The sequence below is a fragment of the Canis lupus genome, chromosome 20 (genome assembly GCF_003254725.2).
Source record: "Canis lupus dingo isolate Sandy chromosome 20, ASM325472v2, whole genome shotgun sequence".
Classification (NCBI taxonomy): Eukaryota; Metazoa; Chordata; class Mammalia; order Carnivora; family Canidae; genus Canis; species Canis lupus.
In genome coordinates this window covers 56324080-56349916 of record NC_064262.1, presented here as the reverse complement: position 1 = coordinate 56349916, position 25837 = coordinate 56324080, and the positions used below count along the sequence as shown (strand labels likewise).

Here is a 25837-nt window from a genome sequence, read left to right as displayed (position 1 = left end):
CTGAAAAAAAAAGAGTAGAAGGACCGGCCACGGATCGGGGAAAGACGCGTGCATCCGATGTAGCCATAAAGGAACACGAGATATTCTTTATTTGCACAGCACATATAGAACTCCTACAAAGCAGCAAGGTGCCCCATCTTATTAATAACCATAAAAAGGTATGTGACCATCTCCATGAAATAGAGTGATGCACCCCCTCCCCCGCCCCCCACAACGACTGACATTTAAAAGGCCGGCAAATGAAGCATTGATACTGTCAGACCCGTTGGTCGGAGAATTCTTTGGTGCAACCCACTTTGGGAAAACGGTCTCTGGAAGAACCAGTCAAAGCTGATGACCATAAGCCTACCTCATAACCAGCAATCCCACTCCTGGATCTGCCTTTGTGCCTCAAAGCACCTATGTCAGAAGCGCTCCGCAGCAGCCCTATTCACGATCGCGCCTAACAGTGGGCGCCCCGGATGCCCACCCACAAGAGAACGGAGAGCCCGCCTGCGGCATATTCGCGGGATAAAACACGACACAGCTACCCGAGGAAATTAGCCCCCGATACACACCACCACCTGCTCTTGGGTAGCAGAAGCCAGACACAAAGTGTGCGTATGCTCCCATCCCCTTTCTGTAAGTCCGGAGGCAGGAAGGACGCAGCCACGTTGACGAGTGACACACACACGGGGCGGGAACCCCTAATGAGAAAGGAACCACGTGGTTATCACTGGAGCCAGAGTAGCAGACACCTCTGGGGGGCGGAGGGGATTTTCATGGGGTGGGAGGCACGGGGGCTTCTGGTGGCTGCTCAGTCCTATTCCTTGAGCTGGGGAAACAGTTAACAGGATTTTATAATTACTTGTTACATTGTACACTTATATGTTCTGCACCTTTTTTTGAGAGGAGAGTATGTTTTTAATATAGCCCGATGACAATTTTTTTATTGTGGTAAAATACACATAACATTAAAATCACCATCATAACCATTTTTCCCCCAAAACATTTATTTATTTTTAGAGAGGGAGGGAAGGGCAGAGGGAGAGAGAATCTCAGGCAGACCGCCTGCCGAGCGCGGAGCCCTTTAGGGGCTCCGTCTCACGACCCTGAGACCGTGACCTGAGCCCAACACAAGACTTGACTCGGACATTCAACTGACTGAGCCACCCAGGCGTCCCCTCCATTCTGTTTTTAACTGCATATCTCAGTGGCATCAAGCACACTCACCCTGCCCTGCACCCACCCCCACCACCGCCTCCAGAACCTTCCATCTCCCCACACAGAGACTCCGTCCCCAGGAACCACTGACCCCCGCCCCCCTGCCCCACCCCTGGCTCCCACCACCTCCTCTGTCTCTGTGGACGAGCCTCCTCTGGGGACCTCCTGGGAGTGGGGTCCTGCGGGAGGTGTCCTTCTGGGTCTGGGTCCCCTCCCTGAGCCCGGTGTCCTCGGGGTCCGTCCACGTGGTCACATGGGTCAGAATTATCCACTTCTTAAGGCAGATCAATACTCCAGTGTATGAATGGGCCGCATTCTGCTTATCCATGCATCTGCGGATGGACACTTGGACTGTTCCACCTTCTGGCCGTTGTGAACGATGCCGCTGTGAATATGTGTAAATCTGAAATATCTGTTTGAGTCCCTGTTTTCAATTCTTTTGGGTATAGACCCAGAAGTGGAATTGCTGGATCATATGGTAATTCTATGTTTAACTTTTTTGAGGAGCCGCCAAACTGTTTTCCACAGGGGCTGCACCATTTCACATTCTCACAACAATTTTTTTTTTTAAATGCTAGAAACCCATCCTCAGCTCTGCCTGCTGGCCTCCTCCCCCAGGGCTCCGGGGGAGCCTCTGGGGGGCCTGAGGCAGACCCCTCCCCATCAGTCGGCCCAGCCGGTGGGAGAGGCGGCGTGGTGAGCACGTCCCAGAAGGAAGGACATGGCTTTAATTAGCTCCTGCCTGGAGCAAAAATGAGCACCAGGAAGCTGTTCCCAGGGCCTCTGCACAGGGGGTCCTCAGAGGAGGGAGAGGCAGAGAGATTGTAGGGAGGGAGGTGGGGGTGGTGGACACAGGGTCCAGCAGCATCCGAGCAGCCAATGATGGGCTCGTTGCACACGCAGTGAAAGTGAGGCAAGGCCCAGGGCTAAGGCCCAGTCCCCTGGGTCCATCCAAGGGGACCTGGCACCTGCCTGCCCTCCACACCCCGCCTCAGGCAAACATCTTTCAAGTACCTTTGATCTCCTCGGTCTTTCTCTGGGGGCTTCTCTGTCCTTGCTCCTCTGTCTCTCTCAATGTCTCTTGTCTCTGCAGTTCTCCTGCTTCCCACCGCCTCCCCCCCAGCCCCACCCCAAGACACCCTCCCTGTCCTTGTCCATGGCACCCTGGCTCTGCACCACTTGGGGGCTGGCCGGCCCCTCCTCTCCTGATTGGCTCTGCCCTTGGCCACTGCACCACACCCCCTCTAGCTCCAACCCCACCCCCGGCCCGTCCTTCCCCACTGGACCACCCTCTCTGATGGGGCAAACCGACGCCCAGAGAGGGGTGTTGCCCTGTCCAAAGCCACTGACTCGTCTTCTGCATCTTTGAGGCCGCTGGTGCGCCCCCCACCCTCGTCCCTGAGGCAGCCGACCCCTCCCCCACCGCACCTCACCCAGCCTTCCCCGTATCTCTTTATCTAGCGGCAGCCACGGATTTAATTAACAGCTGGGTCTCCTCTCCCCCTCCCCTATCTCGCCGTTTGGGTGGGGGGCGGCTGAACCATGGCTGTTGTCCCCCCACATCCTCAAAAAAAGTTGGCTCCAGTCTCCTCTGCTTACCTTCAACTTGTATTTTAACAGAACATAAAATCTACCGTCTTAACCAATTTTTCCTTTTCTATTTTTAATTTTTTAAAATTTTTTATTATTTTATTTTATTATTGTGATGAAATAACACGTAACATTAAATTCACCGCCTTAACAGTCTCTAAGTGCACAGCTCAGGGCACGAACCATGCTCACTCCGCTGTGCACCCACCCCCACCACCGTCTTCAGAACCTTCCATCTCTCCACAGGGACCACTCCCCGCCCCACCCCTGGCTCCCACCACCTCCTCTCTGTCTCTGTGGATGGGCCTCCTCTGGGGACCTCCTGGGAGTGGGGTCCTGCAGGAGGTGTCCTTCTGGGTCTGGGTCCCCTCCCTGAGCCCGGTGTCCTCGGGGTCTGTCCACGTGGGGGCAGGTGTCGGGGCCCCTTCCTTCTTGGGGCCGAACAACATTCCAGCGTGTGGATGGGCCGCACTGTGTTTATCTGTCCATCCACTGATGGACACTTGGGTTGCTTCCACCTTCTGGCCATTGGGATCGATGCCACTGTGAACAGGGGTCTACACATCGCTTTCTCTTAACAACGCCCATTTCCTTCCTTTCCAGGCTGTGCCTTTCTCACCTATTGTGCCAGGGACTCCGCCATCAAAGCTCAGACTGCCCTGCACGAACAGAAGACCTTGCCCGGGGTGAGTCCTGAGTGCTGCCTGGGGAGGGGGAAGGGGGGGAGGGGGAAAGGGGCTGCTCTCAGCCAGGGAAGGCTGAGGCCCTTCCTGGGATCTGCTGTGAAGCCCACATGCCTCTGGACTCAGAAAGAGGTATAAGGTGCAGACAGATGGACATGATCACCGGAGAGAGCATTTATTGAGTGCCTACTGCATGTCATGGTCCATACTTCACAACAGAGTGGTTGTTTGGGGTTATGCAGCTTGCATACTGCCCAAGGGCACCTGGCCCGGTGTGTAAGTGTCGTGTGTAAGTGTCGTTGCAGTGAGGCCTGAAGGATGAGGAAGCACTAGCAGACAAATGGAACAGCCCATGCAAAGGCCCTGGGGCAGGACCAGGCTTGGCGTGTTGCAGGACCAGCAAGGAGGCCTCTGTGTCTGGAGCAGAGCAAGCAAGAGCGAGAGGAGGAGAGGGGAGGGCAAGGAGGAGACAGGGCAGGCCATAGGGAGCCTTTAGGGCCACCAGGAGGAGCTCAGGCTCTGCCTGTTTCTCCCTATATAATGGAAAGGGATTTACTTATCCCTGGTCTCTATCCCACAGCAAATAGAGCTGTAGCCCTTGATGCAGGGGCTGCCTGGACAGCTTTTCCATCCCCAGGGGAGGCTGGCCCAGGCCCCAGCCCTGCTGGCTCTCCCTTGTGAGGAGGTCCCTGTCCCCTGACCCAGCTGAGCCCAGGCCCCAGGCAGCGCCTCTTGATGGAAATGAGAGGAACCGTAGTGAGAAGTGAGATCCGTGGTGCCCCACGAGCCCTGGGGGTGTTCACTGTTCCCTCTGGGATTCTCAGGGAGGGACTGTTCAGCATCGGAGGCATCCGGGGGCTGCTTGGGTGGCATCTGCAGCCACAGATGCTGGGAACACGGGTGCAGCACGGCTGGCTGGGCAATGGGGGGCGCACCTGGCGGGGACGTGAGATCATGGCATGGGCAGACTTGATTCTGAACGAGGCTCAGAGATGCTCCCGGGGCTGGCCTCAACCTCAGGGTGAAGGATAAAGGGCCCTGTTTGGGGGAGCGAAGTGGAGACGAGCGTGGTGGAGGGACGGGGCGGCCGCACCGGCGGGCTCCTCGCTGAGCTCCAAGCAGCCCTTGCCGTGTGTCCCTGAGCCAGTGACTGAGCCTCCCCGATCTTCAGCACTGGAGGAGCACAACAGCGCGGAGTGGAGGGAGGAGACTGTAGAGAAGGTGGTCAAGGAAGGCTTCACGGAGGAGGTGACATCTGAGAAGAGAATTCACAGTTGTCCCTCCCTCGGCCCTTGTGCTCGCACCTCCCCAAACCAACCGGCCCGGAACTGGAGGGCAGGTGCATCCATACAGGTTAGCGCCCGGGGAGGGGTGGGGGGAGCAGTGGAGCTCAGTGGGCTGTATTAGTTCTCTCCTGCTGCCTGGCAATTATCCCACAGCCTGGTGAGAGGAGCCCGGGGGCCGTTGGGCATCTAGACCAACAAACCAGTTTGTACTGGATTCGTCCACAGTCGAGCCGCCAGCAAACAGCAGGATGGGGATTTGACCCTAGACCCCGAGCGGCGGACGTGCGCGTGTCTGTGGTCAGATTTGGGCTGGACGCTCCGAGGGTTCTGTCCAGGGAAACCCGCCGCTTCGCGGACCTGCTGACCCCAGCCGTGCCCCAGCCGAGCCCCAACTAGTTCCCCCCTGCTCCCACCTTCCTGATGGAGACTCAGAGCCGAAGCCAGCCTCCGTTCCCGACCTGAGGCCCAGCTCCCTCTGTGCTGGGGGCCGAAGCAGGGCTCTGGGCTCCATCCGCGGCTGGGAGGGAAGACGAAGGTGGAGGTCTCCCCCTAGGTTGGGGCCCCTCCAGGGCAGACCCCGGGCCGAGTCCTCAGCACCCACTGGTTCATTCCGCAGACACTGAGCCCCCGATCTGTGGCTGGGGGGAGCCCAGTACAGATAACGAGTGAGCAACCAGCCTGGCGAGAGGACTTCTGGTGCTGAGGGCAGCACGGAGCTGAGACGCGGGGACACTTTCGGTGCCACTTGCAGACTCAGGATGGCCGTTCAGGTCACAGTGGGTGCTCGCAGACGCCCCTGCGCAGGGTGGCAGGGCCGAGGGGCAGCAGGGAGCTGCGGTGGCTGGGGCGGGGACAGTGGAGGGGGAAGCAGGGGGTTTGAGATGCTTGAGGAGCAGGGCTTTCCTGGGGCAGGAGTGACGGGGGCTGGTTGTCACCCCGCGGGAGGGGCCCCCCCTCCGCTGTAACAAAGCACCACCCACAGGAGGGGGCGCTTAAAGCAACAGAGGTTTACCCTCTCACAGCTCCGGGGGCCAGGAGTCTGAAATCAAGGCATCAGCAGGGCCGAGTTCCCTGTGGAGGCTCCAGGGGGGCAATCTGTTCCCCCGTCTCTCCAGCTTCCGGTGGCGCCGGCAATCCTTGATGTTCTCTGGCTCGATGATGACGCATCCGTCCGATCCCTGCCTCTGTCACCACATGGCCGCCCTCCGTGTCTACACGGCTCCCCCCTCCCTCTGCCTTTCTCTTATGAGGACACCTGTCATTGGGCTGAGGGCTCGCCCTAAAGCCAGGATGACCCCATCCCGAGATCCATGGCTTCATGACATCTGTAAGGAGGGACGCCTGTTCCAAATGAGGTCCCATTCATGGGTTCTGGGCTTAGGACTTGGGCGTATTGTAGGGGAGGCCACCCCCCACTGCCGCTCCCATTCAACCCGCCATAACGGATGAGCACAAAATGAACAGCGGGTATAGGGCAGCCAGGGGCAGCATCACGGCGGGATTGGGGGGAGGGGGCCTGCGCTGCCACCGTCACCCATGACTCCCTCGCTGCAGCGGGGCAAACAAGGCGGCTTCTTGGAGGAGGGAGCGTTCGAGCTGCATCTTCGGAGATGGGGAAGACTGTGGCAGATGGAGGTGGGGGTGGCGTGGGGACCGAGTGTGCCGAGACTGGGAGGTAGGAACGTGCCAGGCGCATTCTGAGTGCGGGAGCCCAGCAGAGCCCCTGTTGTCTAAAGGAGGAGTTCACGTGGGGTCAGAAGGGGGCTCAGCCCGGGCGGGGGGCGCGATTGTGCCCCCATGGGACGCCGGGCGACGCCTGGGGGACGTTCGTGACTGTCATGATGATTGGCATCCAGTGGTCAGGAGAACAAGGAGCTGGCGAATGTTCTAGAGCAGTGCCCATAGCCATGCAGTGCGGGCCACGTAGAGCATTTACATTTTTCCAGGAGCAACATTTAAAGATCAGAGAGGAACGGGCGCAGTTAATTTTCATGCTAGATTTCTCGTGAACCCCCCACCTCTCCAAAATAGCATCATTTCAGGGGCGGACGGTGTAGTTAGGGAGAGCCCACGTTCCTGTTTCCCTCGCGGGCGCCCGCCCCCGCCCCCCCCCCCCCCCCCCGTGTGTGTCCTGCCTCCTCTCAGGCCACCTCTGGTTGGACGATCGGTTGTCACCAGAAATGCTCGATGTGCCTCTGCTCTTTGCCCTCCGTGACAGTGGCAGTCGGAAAACTAGGTTCTCACTCCCCGCTTGCTCGAAGCGTACTTAAAAGATTTCCCAAGCACCGCGTCACGAACCGGCTCTCGGATTCGGGTTTACACTTCCACGAATTATCATTAGACAAAATTTAAGCTTCTGTTCCTCGGCCACACAAGCCACATTTCAAGGTGTTTGATGGCCACACGTGGCCATATCGGGCAGTATTGTTCAAGAATGTTCCAGGCCGCGAGTCTGCAGACTCCTAAAGGAACCTAAAGGATCAGAGAGTAAATATTTGGGGCCTCATGGGCCATAGGGCCTCTGTTGCATCACAGAAAAGAGACCACAGACAATACTTAACTGAATGGGTGTGGCTGTGTATCAATAAAACTTTATTTACACAAAGAGACAGAGGCCCAGACTGCAGCTGGCAGATCCCTGTTTCAGACCATTGCTGTCCAGTAGAATTCTCTGCGGTGATGGAAATGTTCTGTCTCTTGCTGTCCCCTTTGGCAGCCACTAGCCTCTTGAGCCCCTGCAATGTGGCAAGTATGACTCTCAGGAGCAATTTCTTTTTTTTTTTTTTTAAGATTTTATTTATTTGTGAGACATACACACACACACACACACACAGAGGGGGGTGGGGGCAGAGACACAGGCAGAGGGAGAAGCAGGTTCCATGCAGGGAGCCTGATGTGGGACTCGATCCCAGGACTCCAGGGATCACACCCCGGGCTGAAGGCAGGTGCTAAGCCGCTGAGCCACCCAGGGATCCCACAATTTCTAATGTCACTCAGTCTCAACACGTTTACATGTAGACCTAGAAAACCCGCCACAGGTGGCTAGCGGCTACCACATGGAACAACTCTAACCCAGAATGTTCTAGATCAGGGGCTCAGCTACGATGTTAGACAGAATGTTCTAGACGGGGAGGGGGGGGTGTTACCTACTGTATTGGCAAGTTCAGACCTAGAAAATTCTGGTCTAGGAGGTAGCTACTGTTTGGGGTATAGCACAGATGTAGAATGTTCTGGTAGCTGTAGAAGGATCAGCTACCATGTTAGACAGTGCAGGCCTAGAATGTTCTAGACCCAAGAGCATGAGGCAGTGTCATCATATGTCTAGATTGTGGAGTTTGGGGTTCTCACTTGGATGATACCAGCTCACGGTTGGAGGGGGAGAGGGAAGAGTCTCCAGCAATACCCAGAAACCATCCCTATCATGTGCTCAAGCCTGTGCTGTCACTCTCCCGACTTTCAGGGTAACCAACCCCTGCTTCTCGTCACGTTCTTCGCCCTTGTGAATAGATCTCTAAGATATTGGGCGGCTTTTCCCCGTCTTGCTTGTTACCTAGTATGAATGGAACCATGTTATATGTAGTCTTTACCATCTGTGTGGTTTTTTCCCCCATAATACGATGCTGAAGAGATTCGGTATCACCTGCTCCTGCTGGTGCCACGTGCCTGGGTGGCTGGGGCCTTTTCATCCCTGGGTAGTATTCCACGGCGCGAAGACGCAACGTATTTGTCCATTCTCCCGTCGGTGGACATTTGGGTTGTTCCCAGGCTTTTGCTGTCACCGGTAGAGATCCTTGTCCGCGCTTCGTTTCTGACGGACACGTGCCGGGTTTCCCCTGGGCGCGCACGCAGGAGTTCCCACCCGGAGTGTGTGCGCCTCCAGCTTGGGCAGCCGACACCCACCTGACGAGCCAGGGGGTTTGGCCGGCGGGCAAGCCTCCTGCCCGCGAGGGCGCCCGCAGAAGTGGCATCAGCACGCTCAGGGCCGCAGCAGGGGCCTCGTTCGCGGCTTGCAGGAAGAGCGACGGGGCTGCTGGGGTGGAAGGCACCCCCCTTGCCTGTCAGCCGCATCTGAGCACGGATGTCTGAGCCCCCTCCAGGCGACTCTGCCCAGCGACGGAGCAGCAGGAGCAGCAGCCGCACGAGGTTCGCCCCGTGCTGGCGGAGCCCACCCAGCGGGTACATGTGCCCGCACACGTGGGTGTTAGGGGCCACAGCACGGTCACGCTAGAGACCAAGACAGCCACCGTCTCTCCCGTCGCCGCGTGTGTGCGTGGGTGTTGGGGGAGACGGCGTGGAGCGGCCGCTCCTGTCTTTTTACCTCTCTGTACACCAGGAGGGGACTGAGCCGGGTCATTCGCTGGCTCCGCACTTCTCCCCCCCACCCCCAAGTCCAGAATGCTGCTTCTGAAGCAAGTTCCAGTTCCCATCTCAAGTGTGACAGCGGCGGCGTCCGTGGGGGATGCGGTTTAATCAAATCTCAGCATTCTGGAATAGGATCCTAAATTGAATAACAGAATCCCAGAATAGAACCCGGAATGGACCGCAGGACCCTGGAATCCACGCTGGGCAGATGCCTCCGATTGCAGCGGAGGCCCTTTGTGGGGCTGTCAAACCCCAGGATGAGGCTCCCGGAGATGGACCAGATCCGTGGGGACAGAGGGGAGCAGCGGTGGCGGGTCCGGCTCCTGTCTCTGAGAGGCCGTGCCATTCTAGGGGCACTATCCATTTCTTCCTGAAGGTCTTGAGGGGCAAAGGACATCCCAGACCTGATGGCCGCCCTGCTGTTCCTCTGAGCACCCTAGAAAAGGATAGGTTTGTCTGGCTGGCTTGGAGGGATCCCCCCCCCGCCACAGCCTGCTGCCGAAAACCCGTCCTGTGCACACAGGGGTTTCTGAAGTGCCCCCTCACAAGGCCCACTCCCACATGCCGTGACGTGGCTCAGAGCCAAGCCAAACCAGAGAACGCACTAGGGGCCCCAGGTGCCGAATGTCCGGTGGTTTGACCTTCCCAGGCCTCAGTTTCTTCACTTGTGAAATGGGGCCGCAGAAGGGCTTTGAGGATCCTGTGGGGTGACACGGGCCCATTGCTGAGCTCACAACAGGAGCTTGGCAAATCCATGCTGAATGATCGAATGAATGAATGAATGAACTGTCCCACGCAAGTCAAGCCTGCAGGACTCCGGGCCAGTCACGTTGTCTGTCCAAGTCTGCTTTCTCCCTCGGGATACGGGGATAGCGTGGACACAGCTGGGCACAAGCGCTTGTCACTCCCCGTGCAGGGCGCTGTCCCCAGCACGTCGTGCCCAGCTTGCTCTTGGCCCACAGGGACGGGGACTGGGGTTCCATAGGTCTCGTATCATGTCATTTCGGTTGTCGTTTGCGTACCTGGGCCCCTGCCCCCCCACCCCGGGAGCTCACCCAAGAGGGACACTGTGTCTGTTGGGGGATGTACCACAGTCAAAGTCGTGCCTCGGCAGAGCCCCTGAAGCAGATGGCCTTGGGGGGGACATCTTCAGGGGGAGGTGGCGTTGGAGGGGTGGGGTGTGGAGGGGTGAGTTCCAGCCAGTGGGTTCAGCAGTCCTGGAGTGGGGGGTGGGAGGAGGAGTGGGGAGGAATCCCAGGGTGTCACCCCCAGGGCAGTAGGGCCACAGCAGCACCTAGAGCAGGAGAGAGGCCTGGCCTGGGTGTTGGACAGAGGCCGGGCTGGGGCCGAGGGGCCGAGGGGAGGCTGGAACGGGCCTGGGCACACCTGGCCTTCGCCTCCTTATCACCTGGAAACAACCCAGAAACAACCCCGTCTTCTAAAGGCACAGCTTTGCATCTTCTAAAGGACCATTTGGGGGCCCCAGCCTGACAGCCAGGAACAGCTCCTGCGGTCCCCCCGCCACCCCCCGCACCCTCGCCACCCTCCGCACCCTCGCCGTTTCCCCGTCTGCAATATACGTGGGTCAGACATGAGGGACGCTGGTTTCTCAATGATGTGTGGCTTGGCTGAGGTGGCCCAGCAAAAGCTGGGGGGCGGGGGTGGGGGGCAGAGCAAGGCCTGGGGCTCAGCTATCTAATGTGTGCCCACCCCAAAGGCACAGACGTTCCCCCAGAGCCCTGGCCCATGGGACCGCTGGCTGGGTCCTAGAGGACCCTGGGGGAACCAGCAGGGGGTCGGGCCTCCGCCTCTGACTCTCTCCTCTCCCTTTGTGACCTGCCCATCTGTAAAATGAGAACGTTCCCATCTCGTAGAGTAGAGTCGTTTGGAGATTAAATGAGTCAGTGGATGTAGGCATCCCTCCAGCCTGAGAAACTGTCTCCCCCCACCCCAAACTCTTACTCATACTTCAAAACCCATTGCGGATTTTCCATCTTCAGGGAAGCCCCAGGATAGCCTTTGGCTCTTCACTGTTCTATGCTCCAGGGTCTCCCAGGCCTGGATCCCCACCCTCAGGTCCGGGAGCGGCTGTATCTGCCTCTGCCTCCCCTCCGGGGGCCTCCCTGGGGTCGCAAGATCACTCAGCGTGGGGCACACCGGGGAATGTTGCTGAATAAATGGAGGGAGGAAAGGAGGGGGCAGGGAAGGGACGATGGGGAGCCAGGGAAGGTGGAGGAGGGAGGGAGGACACTAGGCAGAGACCTCTCGGTGGGACAGATGGAGAGACGGAGCCGGAAGGAGGTGGGCAGAGCCAGATGGGCGGGCAGGGGCGACAGGAGGGGTGGGTGTGGGGAGACCCAGCTCCCCCCAGCTCCCCCCCAGCTCCCCTCCCCCCGGCACGCCTCCGCCCCTCCCGGCTCGGGCGGGCTCCGCCGGCAGGGCCCGGCCTCTGGCGGGCGGGCGGATCGGCAGCAGCGCCCGCCTGCCTGGGCGTCGGGCGCGGGGAGCGAGGCGCGGGCCGGTGCGCGTGCGGCGTGTGCGCGCCTGTGCGCCCGGGGCGGCCGGGCGGGCGGCGGCACGTGGAGGCCAGCCTGGCGCGCGTCTCCGGGCCGGTGGGTAAGGCGGGCCGCGGGTGCGGATGGCCAGGCCTCGGCGCCTCGGCTCCGGAGCGGGGGACGGGGAGGAGCGGCCCCGCAGCCTGGCTCCTCGGGCCCAGACGGGGACCCCTGCCCCGAGAGCCCCGCAGACCCGGGAGGGGGGAAGGGGGCCTCCCAGGGGACGCGGAGGGTCCCAGGCCCCGCAGCGGCGCGCGGGGGAGACGGGGCGCAGGTACCCAGGCCGCGAGAAGGGGGGGCGGGGGTGGAGGGTGCCGTGATGGGGACCAGGTTCCCTCCCCGTGGCCCCCCTCCCTCGCTCCCTCCTTCAGCTCATCCATCTCCAGAAGATTATATTTAAATATCTCTTTTGTGCAAGGCAGGAGCTGGGCTCGCCCCTAAGAGGCGGTTTCCATGGCAACAACAATTGCCAGCTTCCGTGTGGTGAATCAGCGTTGCCATGGCAACCCCATCCTCATCTGCCCAAGGTGCTGGGAGGAGGGAGGAGGTGAGGGCCAGCGGAGGCGGGGTGGGAGGGGTGGAGGCGAACGGGAGGCTGGGCTCAGGTGCCCCCACTCCCCCCGCCACCTCTCTTCACAACCACAGCCTCCCCGCCGCACCCCCAGCCCAGAAACTGGTCCCATCTGGTTAAAATAACCTTCCCTCCTGCCTCCAGCTAGCTGGGTGTGGTACCCAGGTGGAGAGGGCCCTGGGTGTGTGTGTGTGTGGCAGTGCGTGATGGGGGAAGGGAGACGTGGTTTGGCCTTTCCCAGGTGGTCAGGGTCCCTCTAGGGATGCTGCTGGGTGGCAGGAATTGGGGACACTGGAAGGCCTCTCTGCTTCCGGGGCTCCCGAGGCTGAGTTCAAATTGAGGCAGCCCATATGAACCTGGGAACAAACAGTCAGAATGGGGGGGCTCCTGGAAAAGAGGGTGCAGAAGGAGGGAGGGGGCTTGGATGGTGTGGGGTTGCTCAGAGCTGAGATAAGGTCTAAGACAAGGGGAGGAAGATTTAGGGAGAGGGGTCTCTACTCATGGGAGTGGGTAGAAAGGTCCTGACATGTGAAGTCTGCGAAGGCTTAGTGCCTCGACTCCCCCACCGTGACCTTGGGCACATCGTCTGGGCCTTGGTGTCACCATCTGTAAAGCCTGGTGAAAACCATGCCTCTCCCTGGAGCTTGCTGGGGACCTGCGCCGTGACTAGGAAGCTGACATCTGTCAAGCACCTGCTCTGCCTGGCCAGGGGGACGGTCTGACCTGGGAGGGGGTCCGGGCCTGGCGCTCATTCCAACCCCGGCCGGGACTAGAGGCACCAAGCGGCCCTCCTATGCTGCTGGGCATGAGCCACTTCCTTCTGGTCAGTTCGGTTCAGCAAGTTTCTCGGATTCTCCCTGCGTGGTGTGGGGAGAGCTGCCTGCTGTGAGGAAGCAAGACATAGACTCTTCCTGCCCTGAGGCAGAGGGAGGAAGGGACCCAGAAGGGTGGAAGGAAGGTGCCTGCATGGGGGCTTTGGAGGTGGGTTTTGAAGGATGAATAGGAGTTCACCAGGAGCCACCAGGCGTGGAGGATTCTATTCTCAGACCAGTGGAGAAGCAAATGCCACCCACTTCCCACATCCCTTGAGTTCATTCTCAAATATCCACATTAGCTCACACCATGGCTGGGTAAGTTTGGGGGAGGGAGGTTAGAGAAGGATTTCTGTCATTAGATGTCATTTCCAAAAAACAACAAAACCCTGTCATTTTCAGTGCTGGGGGTGGAGGATAGAAGTGTCCAGAACAATGAGTCCAGATTGAAAGCTGGCCCACTCAGGTATGACAGTCCTCCCGCCCAGGGCTCAGAGAGCAGAGAGTAGCTGCCTTGGTGTCACCCCAACCATTTTATCTGTGCGTGATTCCCTGGGTTAGGAAGCTCAAACCGGGCTCAGCCGGGTGGCTCTTCTGCGGGTCTCTCCCGGGGTCGTTCCTGCAGGGGTAGGCAGGGCTGGTCCGGATGAGCTGGGACAGGCCAGCCTCACCCCTCCGCGTGCGGTTTGTCAGTGGGGACTCTCGGTGCATGAGCTCTGTCCTCCCGCCTTGCCTGGGCTCATCACCTGACCACGTCAGGGTCCCCAAAACGGAAGTCTCTGGAGGCCAGAGCTTGGAACCACTGTCCTTCCACCACATTCCACTGGCCAGAGCAAGTCACACCAAGGCCCAGATGCAGAAGGGTGGGGAAATAGACTCCAGTTTTTGACGAGAGAAACTGCAAAGTCACATCACATCCGGGGACTAGCGGGGTCAGGCATCTTTGCAAGAGCCTCTACTGCCCTTGGGCAGGCAAGGAGGCCTCTTCCTACAGCAAGAAATGGCGTTACTGGATTTTGAAGGTAAAGTAAGAGTTTTGCAGAGGGCAGTGAGCGAAACCCTGTCAGTGGGACCACGTGTCACTTGTCTGACTGGTTTGCTGCTGCAAGTTTGGTGGGATGCTGAGCCTTGGGGCGGTGGGCAGGGTGCCTGCCAGAGCTCAGGTGAAGCCCGCACCCATGGTGCCCCCCACCCCCACCGCCAGCTTTGACGTCCTCCTCCCCTCTCACTCCACAGATGGCGCGGCCGATCCAGGTGAAGCCGGCGGACAGCGAAAGCCGCGGAGGTAGTTGTCATCTCTCCGTGGCCACCAGGCTGGGTGTGGGGGGGAGGCAGGAGAATGGGTGGGGGAAGGAAGGGAATCCCCCATCAGAAGGACGTAGCAGTCACCTATCTGCTCACACCTCTCATGGTGGTGGCAAAGGGGCAGGGGAGCAGGGGCGCTGTGTCCCCTCTTCCAAATCACAGTGCCACAGGCCCAGGATTGGGGGGGGGGTCTGGCTAGGTCCAGCTGCTTGGCCCTAGAGCTTGAAATGCACCACTCCCCCTAGGATGCAATGTTGGGGGGGTCTTCTGACGCAGAGGGGATTGCTTTCAGCACCCACGTTTGTGCGTATGTGAGCATACGTTCCTTGGCACGCCTGTGTACAGATGTGCGTGAGCACACGCACATGTGCATGTGTGTTTCCGGGGCTTACACCCTGGGGATCCCTGCCTGGCCTGTGCGTGAACGCATGGGCCTGTGGATGTGTGTGTGTGCGAGCGTGTGTGCTTGACTGTAGTTCCAGGCTGGGCGTGTGGGTATGCAGGCTGGAGGCCTGGCGTCTGCATAGGTCTGGACCGTGTTGGGGACGTGACCATGGGGGAGGGGATGCTCGGCTGTCCCCCATCGGCTGTCCCCCAGGCTAGTCATTCTTGGAGATTTTCCTACCTCCTCCCCATTTCTGGTGGACTGGGGTCTGGGAGGTGGCGTGTGGGGCAGCGCTGTTGGGACGTGTGTGTGTGTGTGTGTGTGTGTGTGTGTGTAGGACCTGGTACGGCCCATCTGGGATGGGACCTTGTTCACGCTCTCCCACCAGCTGCTAGTGTAGGTCACGGATTAGAGGGGGGTGGTCTGCAGACTCCATCTCTAAGGCTTCTCTGTCTCTATAATGCTCCCTCCTCTCCTCCCCCTTGCTCTTCTGTCTCTCTCTGTGTCTCACCTTCTCTCTCTCCCTCTCACTCCATCCCTCTTTCTCTCTTATCTTTTTCTCTCCTTTCTCTCTGGTCCTCTCGTGCTCCTCTTTATGTGTCTCTCTGTCTCTTACTGTCTCTCTTTGCCTTCTCTGTCTCTGCTTCTCTCTGTCTCTCCTCTCTCACCTGTCTCTTTCCCTCACTCTCTGTTTCTCTGCTTCTGCGTCCTTCCCTTCCGTCCCCGTGAGTGACAGCTGCCAGAGAACCCGTTTCCATAGTAACCCAGCTCAGCATCCCTGGGAGCGGCTGCTGCCCTGGTCCGGATTACAGGGGAGGGAGCGGGACTCTGGTGCCCCTTGCCGGAGAGGCTGGCCCAGCCGGGCCTCCAGCCAGAGCCCCCCACCCCAGCGCCACCAGATGGGGGCTCAGGCTTCCCGGGCACCTGGTCCTGTGCGCACACGTGCCCGCACTCACTCAGCAGACACTGTGCCTGGCTCCTGTCGAGCGCTCACCCCGACTGGGAAATCTAGATGACAGACAGACAGACAGACAGCCATGCAGTTCGTAGCTAGAACCATGCGTGGGTCCTCGGAGGGCAAGGAGAGAGGCACCTCGGCCCGGAGGGTGGGAGCAGGGACGCGGAGGCCCCAAGACTGAAGGGAGGACGTTCCCGGAGGTGGGCACTGCGCGAGCAAGCGCTTGGAGAGGAGGCGCGCGCGGCACGTGGGAGGATGGAGAGAGCGGGGCCGCGCGGCGGGTCCTCCCACGCGCAGGCAGGGCAGGGGCCGGCAGTGCTCCCCCCACGCCCGGCTGCCGCGGCTCCGTTGGAGGGACCGAGAAATTCCCGGAGACCAGGACGCGGCTGAGGGGGTGTCTCCGCCCACAGGAGACCGGAAGCTGTTCGTGGGGATGCTGAACAAGCAGCAGTCAGAGGAGGACGTGCTGCGGCTCTTCCAGCCCTTTGGGGTCATCGACGAGTGCACCGTGCTGCGCGGGCCTGACGGCAGCAGCAAAGGTGACCGGCGGGGCGGGGACTGGCGGGGACGGGGGCTGGGGCGCGGAGCTGGGCGTCTGCGGGGATGGGCCCAGGCTGGGCGACGGGGGCGGGGCTGGCTCCTGGAGGGGCGGGGCGGGCTTCTGGAGGGGCGGGGCGGGCACGTGAGAGGGCGGGGCTGGCTCCTGGGGGCGGGGCTGGCTCCTGGAGGGGCGGGGCGGGCACGTGAGAGGGCGGGGCTGGCTCCTGGGGACGGGCTGGGCACGTGAGAGAGCGGGGCTGGCTGGGGGGCGAGCACGTGAGAGGGCGGGGCAGGGGCTCCTGGGGGCGGGGCTGGCACGTGAGGGGCGGGGCTGGCTCCTGGGGGCGGGCACGTGAGAGGGCGGGGCTGGCTCCTGGGGGCGGGCACGTGAGTGGGTGGGGTTGGCCCCCGGGGGCGGGGCTGCTGCTTGAGAAGGCAGGACTGTCTCCAGGGGGCGGGGCCAGAGCCATGGGAGGAGGGCGGGGTTGGCTCCTGGGGGCGGGGCCACGCACTTGAGAAGGCGGGACTGGCTTCAGGGGCGGGGACAGACGTTCGAGGGGGCGGGGCTAGCTCCTGGGGGCGGGGCCGGGCCGTGAGAGGGCGGGGTTGCCCTGGGGGCGGGGCGGTGTGGGCAGAGACAGCCTGGTCCCACCTGCTCCCACCTGGTCCCACCTGCATACCCAGTCTGTGGCGTCGTCTGTACCTCCCTGAGCCTGTGTGACAGTTTCCCGTGGACCCTCTGCCTTATCCTGGCTGATCGTGTAGGAAAGACTTGAGCTGCTTCCCTGTCCACCTACGTCTCGGTCTCTTTTTCTCCCTGAGTGTCTAAATGACTCTTTCGGTGTGGGTCTTCATGTGTCTGGTGGTTTTTGTCTGCTACGTTTTTGGGTTCATCTGTCAGGCACCAACTCTCGCCCTACCTGTGCTACTTTTTATCGTCTAGGATTGAATGAATCCCATGGTCCTTATTTGCTTGGCTCTCTCTTTTTTAAAATTATCTTCATTTTAAAATTTTTTAAGTGTTTTTTTAAAGTTTATCATCTCTACACCCGGTGTGGGGCTCAAACTCACGACCCTGAGATCAAGAGTCACAGGCTCAGGCAGCCCTGGTGGCTCAGCGGTTTAGCACCACCTTCAGTCCAGGGTGTGATCCTGGAGACCCAAGTCCCACGTCTGGCTCCCTACATGGAGCCCGCTTCTCCCTCTGCCTGTGCCTCTGCCTCTCTCTTCGCTCTCTCTGAATGAATGAATAAATAAATCTTAAAAAAAAAATCACAGACTCTACCCATGGAGCCAGCCCGGCGCCCTTCTTTTTTTTAATTGTTATTTACGTACTGTAAAATTCACCTTTTCCAAGTGTACAGAGAAATGCTTTTCAGTATATTCAAAAAATGCAACCGTTGCCACTCTCTAGTTGCATTTGTCCCACCTGCCTGGCTCTCCCATAGTACTCTGCCTGTCTGGAACTATGTCTAGTAGTCTCTCCTTATGATTGTGTGTCTGAATTTGCCTGTGTCTGCTGGTCCCTGGCCGTCTGTCTGCCTGATTTCTGATTTCTTCCTGTGTGACTGTTCATTTGGGTCTGACCTGTTTGCTTTTTTTGTTTGTTTGTTTGTTTGTTTTTTGTTTGTTTTTTTGTCCCGGTCTCTCTGACTCTGGTCACACGGGCATATCTGTCCGGGTGTGAATGTATCCATGCCTGAGTGTGCCCACAGGACTGTATCTCTGCACCTGTGTCAGAACATTTGTCACCTTCTCTCTGCATATCTGATTACAACTCTGGATCTCGTGGCATCCAGTGGCTGATGGGTGTTCTTAAGCCTGTGCCCTTCACTCCTTCTGGTGGGCAGGACCTGCCTCCCCGACTGCGCACCACCTCACTGTGTCTGTCCGACTGTGTGTGTGACAACTAGCTGTAGCTGGCTGGTTTCTGAGTGAAAGGACGGCCAACTGGCCGATGTTGTACTCTGCGGCTGGCTGCATGCTTGTCTTATTGCCTGATCCTTTACTGTCCAGCTGTCTATCTCAACAGATGACTGTTGTCTCTCTGTTCTGACTGTCTGACCTGGCTGCCTATGTCTGACACTGACCAGCCATCCAGGGCTCCCTGTCCCCTCCCCAGTGGCCCCTGCCCACCCGGAAAGGCCCTGTTGCCCCTCACGCATTCTCCTTCTCTTGGGGCAGGCTGTGCCTTTGTGAAGTTCTCCTCGCACACCGAGGCCCAGGCGGCCATCCATGCCCTGCATGGCAGCCAGACCATGCCGGTGAGTAGGAACTGCCCTGGGTCGTGGTGGTGGGTATGGGGACGGGGCCAGGGAAAAGGGACAAAGCCTCTCCCTACCGTTCCAGCCACCCTGTAGCCTCTGGCTATTCATCAGCAAGGCACAGGTGGAGAAAGAGGTGCAGTCTCTCACGGTGGTGTGGGTGGGCGTACGCATGTGAGTGTGCGATCGTGCATGTGTGCTGTGAATCAGTGTTTGTGTGAGCATGCAAGTAATTCTGCAGGGGTGTGCATGGATGTACTGCCGGTGTGTGGCTGCATGTGTGTGTGGTTGTGTGTGGACTAGCATGTGTGTGTCTATGTCTGTGTGTGTATTTAAGAGAAAATGTATGTGAGTGCATATGTGTGTGGTTGTTAGTAGGTGATTGTTAATGTGTAGTATGAGGTGCATGTGTGTTAATATGTATGGATAAGTGTGTGTGCTAGTGTACGTGTTTTTGTGTATGAGTGCACGTGTGTAAGTGTGTTGAAAGTGCGCTTGTGTAAGTGGGTTTTGCAGTATGTATGTAGGTGTGTGCACATGTGTGTTTATACATGTGTGTACTGAGTGCACGTGTATGTGTGGGTCTGCCTGGACGATGGGGGGAATGAGTGCATTGTGCATCTGTAGGTATATGTGAGGGCAAGTGTTTGTGGATGGGTGAGCACTTGTGTGTGAATATGTGTGGATGTGATTGCATGTGTGATTGTGTGCATCTGAATGTATTGTGTGAATGCATGTGTGCAACCATGTGTGATATGCATGGTGAGTGTAAATATGTGCACATATTTGTGCGTGTGTTCATTATGTGAGTGTGTAAGTTTGTGTGTGTGGTGTGTGTGCAAATGGACATGAGCATGCACAGGGAGTATGCATGTGTATGTGAGTGTGAGCATGCATAATGTGTGTACGTGTGTGAGTGTATGAACATGTATGGTGTGTGCGTGGCACTTGTGGTGTGTGTATTTATGTCTTCAGCTGCATCAGTCTGTGAGCATGCATGGGAAGTATGTGTGTGACTGTATGACCATGTGTGTGCATAAGTGTGCACGTGTGTGGTGAATGTGTATGAGTGGGTGTGTGTGTGTGAGCATATAAGAGGGCATCCTAGAGGGGCGAGACCCATAGCCAGCAAGGGGACGTGGAGCGTGGGGAACGACAACAAGGATGGGGGTGGGAGGGGGTGGCCCCAGAGGAGTGGGGGACATGGCTGGAGGGGCTGCAGTCCACGGCCTGGGAGCACGGGGCTCCTAGGGTGATGAGGGGCCACGAAGGTTTGGCCAGGCCGGTTGGAAGTGTCCCCTGGGCCAGAGCGGGGATGGGCGGGGGGCAGGCCTGGGGCGGTGAGAGGCTGGGGACGACCAGCCAGGCACTGAGAGCGGCCCTGCCCTCTAGCAGGCGATGCCAGGAGCCACCGTCCCTGTACATAAATGTCCAAATTTGCCACAGGCCTTAGAGAACCAGCTCCCCTCTCAGCTGTTCTCAAAAATGGGTGTGAGGAGCGGGGCAGCGGGGAGCGCCGTTGCTCTCTGGGCATCGGGCGTAGCTTGCAGTCCTCGGAGGGGCAGGTTCAGCTCAACAGGAGGTCAGGCTTTCTCCTGCACCGAGCGGACCGGCGGGTGCGTCAGGGAGTGAGCTCTCCATCAAAGGGGGCATGTCCCCTCTCTGACGGTTGGGGTCTCACCTGTCCTCAGGGGTGAGCGACGGTCATAGGGGCCTCCTCCACTTGGGTCCCCATCGCTCCTCCCAAGCAGTTGGATTCTCGGTTTTTGAGAGTGTGGCCGATAGTCAGGGTCCCCTCCATGCCCCAGACACAGCCCCACCCGCGCACACAGGCGGCTGCACCGTCAAGCCGCAAGGCCCGGGATGCTGACCTCTGAGCTGTTCTCGCTGGGACACGCGTGTCCTGCAGCTCCAGGCCCGTGGGCAGGACTGGCAGCTGCTGGCATCACCGCTCACCCAAGGGCCGGAGCTGACGTGGTCCCGGGAACCCCGGAGTCCTGGCTACCTCCCTCCTTTCCCTCGTGCTTGCCGCTGTAGGGTGCCTCCTCCAGCCTGGTGGTCAAGTTTGCCGACACGGACAAGGAGCGAACACTGCGGCGCATGCAGCAGATGGTGGGCCAGCTGGGCATCCTGACGCCATCCCTCACCCTGCCCTTCAGCCCCTACAGTGCCTACGCCCAGGCTGTGAGTGACCCCAGCAGATGCACTTCTGTCTCCAGCGGGGCCCCCGACACCACTCTGGGGGTCCGGCTCAGTCTGCTTGTGCGCTCTCTCTCCGTCTCTGCTCTGTTGGGGGTTCAGTGCCTCTCTGCTTGTCTTTCGGCCTCTCGCCCAGTCTCTCTGACTCACGGTCCTATCCTGGTCTTGGGTGACTCCCTAGATCCAGGCTGGTTCCTGAGCACCCCCACCCCAGCTCAGCCCCAGCTGAACCCCAACTCTGGACCACATGACCCCATGCTTAGCCCCTAAATCTAGGCTGGGTCTCAAACCCCAAAGAAGCCTCTAAATCCAGGCTGACTCTGACTGGGACCCAACCAACCCTGGTTGAGTTTAATGTTGGCTGATCCATGCTCCCAGACCAAGTCCAAATTCCTGACTCAGCCCTCATCTCAAGGCTTGGCCCTGATCCGAAACTGATCCTTGATCCCAATTCCTAACTGAGCCCTGACCTCAGCCTGTGCCAAGATAGCCAGGCTGACCTCCTCCACCCTCCAGTTACTTGAGGGCTGGGCCTCCCTCCCGCTGTGAGTCATGACCTCAGGGCAGGTGCCACCCCTATTGTGCACGCTGACTCCCTTTCCACCCCCAGCTCATGCAGCAGCAGACAACGGTCCTGTCCACGTCGGGCAGCTACCTGAGCCCTGGCGTGGCCTTCTCACCCTGCCACATCCAGCAGATTGGCGCCGTCAGCCTTAACGGGCTGCCTGCCACGCCCATCGCCCCCGCCTCTGGTGAGAGTCCGCCAGGGGCCTAAGGATGGGTGGGCAGGGCAGGGCCAGGGCCAGGGCCAGGCTCAGGCTCCTCATGATGCTCCTCTGTCCTGCAGGACTGCACTCACCCCCGCTGCTTGGCACCACTGCCGTGCCTGGGCTCGTGGCTCCCATCACCAATGGCTTTGCAGGTGTCGTGCCCTTCCCTGGGGGGCACCCCGCCCTAGAGACCGTATATGCCAATGGCCTTGTGCCCTACCCAGGTAATTAAATGGTCCCCTGGGACCTAGGAAAGGGGGTAGGACAGGGAGTTCCTGTGCCATAGTGGGACACAGAGGGACACAGGAAATCTCAGCTGACTAGACGTGAGCCGTGGGCATACAGAAAGAGGCTGTAGCAGGGCGGTTAAACATGGGAACTTTCTATGCAGACATTTCTGAGTTCAAATTCCAGTTCGGGGGCCCTGGGTGGTTTGTGTGAATCTCTGGGCCTCGGTTTCCACACCTGGGACATGGGGCAGATGACATCAGTCATCTCATGAGGTTGCATTGACAATGAAATTAGCATGTAAAGTGCTTAACACATCACCTGTACCAAGAACAGCAGGGTCAGTCTTCACTGTGAATCGTCCCTATTTAGGAAGACATATTCATACCCATACCCATACCCATATTCATACCCATACCCATATTCATTCACGTATGCATCCATTCAGTATTAGGCACCGAGTCAGGCTGGGCCCTGCCCTTGTGAAGCAGAGGCCCCACCTTTCCCTGCCCTACACCGCGATTCCCAGGCAAGCATCCTCCAACGCCGTGCTTCAGTGAAGTAAGCCATCCGCGTTTCCACCATTGAGGAGAATTTATTTTTATTTTGAAATGAGTGGAGCTCACTGGGAGTTTCAAAAATAGTACAGAGAGGTCCTGGTCCCTTCAGCCCAGCCACCCCCCACCCATGCCAACATCTTACATAACCTGAGCACATGGTCGAAACCGGGAAACACACTGGTACAGTCCAGTGAACTCAGCGAGAGCTGGAGACCTTATCCACACGGCACCACGTTCTGTGTGCACTCGTGTGGGTGGGTGGGCAGGGTGGGGGTCTGTGCCATTTCATCACAGGCATAGATTTGTGCAACCACCACCACCATAATCAAGACACAGAACTGCTCCATCTCCGCAGTGATCCGTTCATGTGACCCCTGCATGGTCACCCCCACCCACACCCCATCCTCTAGCAACCACTCTCGATTCAGAATCTTTTGGCTAAATCCCCACCACCACCACCACCACCACCACGCACCAGCTCCAGTGGTCTGGACAACCTCCCCTCCCCTTACTTCCCCCCCTGGGAGCAGGTGGGAGGACACAGCCCTGTGGGGGATCCACGGGGTGTCTGATGAGTGAGGCAGGGGGTGGGAGAGAGAGAAACGGCGGGTGTGGGGGATAATCAGGAGCAGAGGCCTTAAGTCCTGGAGAACAGTGCAGGGGTCCATATGGGGGTGCTGGTCTCACCTCTCTGGAGTCCTCTTCGACTTGTGCCGCTGCCGATCCGAGGGGCCCTGTGCCAGCTGCTTCATCTCTCTCAGCCTCTGTTTTCCCACCTGTAAAATGGGGACCCTACCTGTAAAACGTTTATGCAGAGGTGAAGCTGGGGCGGGGTGGATGTCTATTGCTCTCCTTCCGGGCTCCTAAAGCTCGGGGCGGACGGAAGACTTCTCGTGCCCCCGTCCCACTCAGCCCTCTGTCTGCCCCGCAGCTCAGAGCCCGACCGTGGCCGAGACCCTCCATCCCGCCTTCTCCGGAGTCCAGCAGTACACAGGTAGGCGGGCAGTCGGGCCGGGGCGGGTCGCGGGCGGGGCCCCGCCCCCTCGGCTCCGGCGGCCTCCCTAGGCCAGCCCCGCCCCTAGCCCCGCCCCTAGCCCCGCCCCCGCAGCATCTGGTCCCGCCCCGTTTCTGTCCGAACCCCGCCCTCAGGCAGGCTCCGCCCCTCGAGCTCTGGCCCCGCCCACTCCGGCGGGCACTCGTGTCATTGGCCCCTCCTTCAGCCCCGCCCCCGGCCGCGGCCACGCCCCCGGTGGCTGGCGTTGGCCCCGCCCCCTCCCGTGGGCACGCCCTCCGCCGCGGCAGCCCCGCCCCCCGCCCCGGGGCGCCCGCCGGCCTCACGCCCGCCTCCGCCGTGTCTCGCTCCCGGTCTCCGCAGCCATGTACCCCACCGCGGCCATCACGCCCATCGCGCACAGCGTCCCCCAGCCGCCGCCCCTCCTGCAGCAGCAGCAGCGAGAAGGTGAGGGGGCCGCGACCTCCCCTGGGCGCCAGCCCCGCCCTCTGACCGCCCCCCTCCACCTCCAGGACCCCCCCGACCCCCTCCTCCCAGCCCGGCCTGGCCGGGAGCGCGACCCCGGAGAACCGCGGCCTGGAGCGCCGCCTGCTGGCCGGACAGACCTGGGTTCGAGTTCTGGGGCTTGGGGGGAGCTGAACCCGGAGAGCAGAGCGGGGAACCCTAGGAGAGCGGTGACCCCACCACGGCCAGCCGCCCTCTGCAGGACCGGCTGATTCCCTGGATTTTTGGAAAGAACGCTCGTTTTGAGGTCGGGAGGTGGAGGGGCCATGAGATGTCTCGGGTAAACTGAGGCCTCCCCAGCAAAGTGGAAGGAGGGAGGAGTTAAGATTCTGGAATCAGACAACTCGAGTCCAGGTCCACCCAGTTCTGACTGTGTAAGGAAAGCACTTCACTGCCCTGTGCCTCAGTTTTCTCCTCTGCGACAGGAGCGACCATCTGTGTCAAGAGGTGTCCCTGGGAAGGAAGCAGGGCCGGTGGGACCCGTGGTGCGGCTCAGCACCCAGCAAGGCCCCTTCCCTTGCCGGTCCAGCCAGTGGGGGTGGGGGAGAGGTGACCCACTAGAGAAGCCCCAGATCACCCCATGGCCAGGGGAGCTCCGCAGGTGGCCTGGCACCAAGACCAAGTCCTTGGGGCCCCATTTCTCCCTTGCCCTTGGCCTGTGGAAGGGGCTGGGGGGACACTGCCAGGGTGCAGGAGCTGAGCTTTGGAGGCGAGCCCTAGGCTGAGGGGTCCCCAGCCCTGCCAACCAGATGCTACCCTGTTCCCCGTCAGATTTTACCATCTCCAGGATGCTCTGTGGTTAAAGTCACAGACAGCGGACATAAGGATTCGGCAGTGCCAGCAGCTCCAGTGTGACTTTTGGTGACCTCCCAACACCCCCTGTACCTCCCACCCAGGGCCGGCCAGTGGGAGCTTCAGAGAGGGCCCAGCCGCCTCGGGTCACTCGGACCTGGGTGTCTCCCTTCCCGGTCCCTTCTCCAGCTTCCCCCAACCTGGGCTGGGGACGTTATAGCACTGCTGTAACTCGAGACGTGCGTTCTGGGGAGTTCTGGAGAGTCACCACGGCATGCAGAACCGCGCAGTACCAGACTCCTGCTTGCATGGGGTCAGGATGCACCATTCCAAACCTTTGTCCGTGACACGTCAGAGCAAAACAAAACGAAAGACAGAACCCTAATAAAAACGGTAGCACAATGTCACGCATGTGAGCAGGTCCAAAAAAACCCACAATGACCTGACCCTTTATCCTGGAAGAGGGCTCAGGTCTGCGCGTGGAGGTGGCACTGATGGAAAGGGTTGCAGCTGTGGGTGCAGTGAAGAGGCTTGTCTGAAGTCAGACGGGGAGTCGTGACCCCAGACGGGGATGCGTGTGGCTCACAACACACTTGGGGAGCTGAGGGAGTGGTAGGTGTTCCAGCCGTGTGTGTGTGTGTGTGTGTGTGTGTGTGTGTATCTGTGGGCGCGTGTGTGCATACTTTGTTATCTCAAGAGGTCCGATTCAGCTGGGTGCGGCTCTCTGTGTTCACCCCGAGTTTCATGGAGGTGAGAGAGCACATGAGCAAGCGTAAAATCTGTGTCGAGGTCAGAATTGTGCCGTCCGCATCAATCGCAGTGATGACGTTGGAACACACTTGTGTTTTAAAAACGAGCATTTTTAGAACTGTGGCCCTAATCGGGAAGGTAAGGGTTAGACATCAATGTGTAGTCTTGGACTTTATATTTCTGGGGTGGAGCGTACCCATTTCCAGGCCAAAGGGAGTTCTTGGTGGTGGGGTTCCCCATGTTTTGTGGGGCCATGGGAGAAGGTCATCCCTTGGTTTGGGATTAGGCAGATTTGGGGACTGTTCATGGCTTCGGATAGTGGAGGTTTTTATTTTTTATTTTTTATTTTATTTTATTTTATTTTTTTTGGTGGAGGTTTTAAAATTGGATTATTATTTATAGCTTTTACATGAGTCAGGCATTGGGGATTATTTGGGGAGGGGATGGTTTTGAGAGTTTGCTATGCTTTTAAAAATTATTTCTAGTTGGCATAGTATATCATTTAAAA

The 25837-nt window shown here is 59.2% G+C and overlaps 1 protein-coding gene across 20 annotated transcripts in view; it reads left to right on the top strand.

Moving 5' to 3' along the window:
* Positions 1–25837, top strand: part of CELF5 (CUGBP Elav-like family member 5) — a 48287-nt gene that overhangs the window by 15617 nt on the left and 6833 nt on the right. For 7 of the 20 annotated variants that reach the window (XM_049097766.1, XM_025456889.3, XM_025456888.3 and 4 more), the window contains exons 2-10: positions 3397–3479; positions 14299–14350; positions 16121–16249; positions 18435–18514; positions 20552–20698; positions 21324–21465; positions 21561–21707; positions 23203–23265; positions 23647–23730. In XM_049097766.1, coding sequence (XP_048953723.1) covers positions 3397–3479; positions 14299–14350; positions 16121–16249; positions 18435–18514; positions 20552–20698; positions 21324–21465; positions 21561–21707; positions 23203–23265; positions 23647–23730 — 927 coding nt within the window. The other 13 variants (XM_049097767.1, XM_049097764.1, XM_049097769.1 and 10 more) reach the window with 11 other exon arrangements.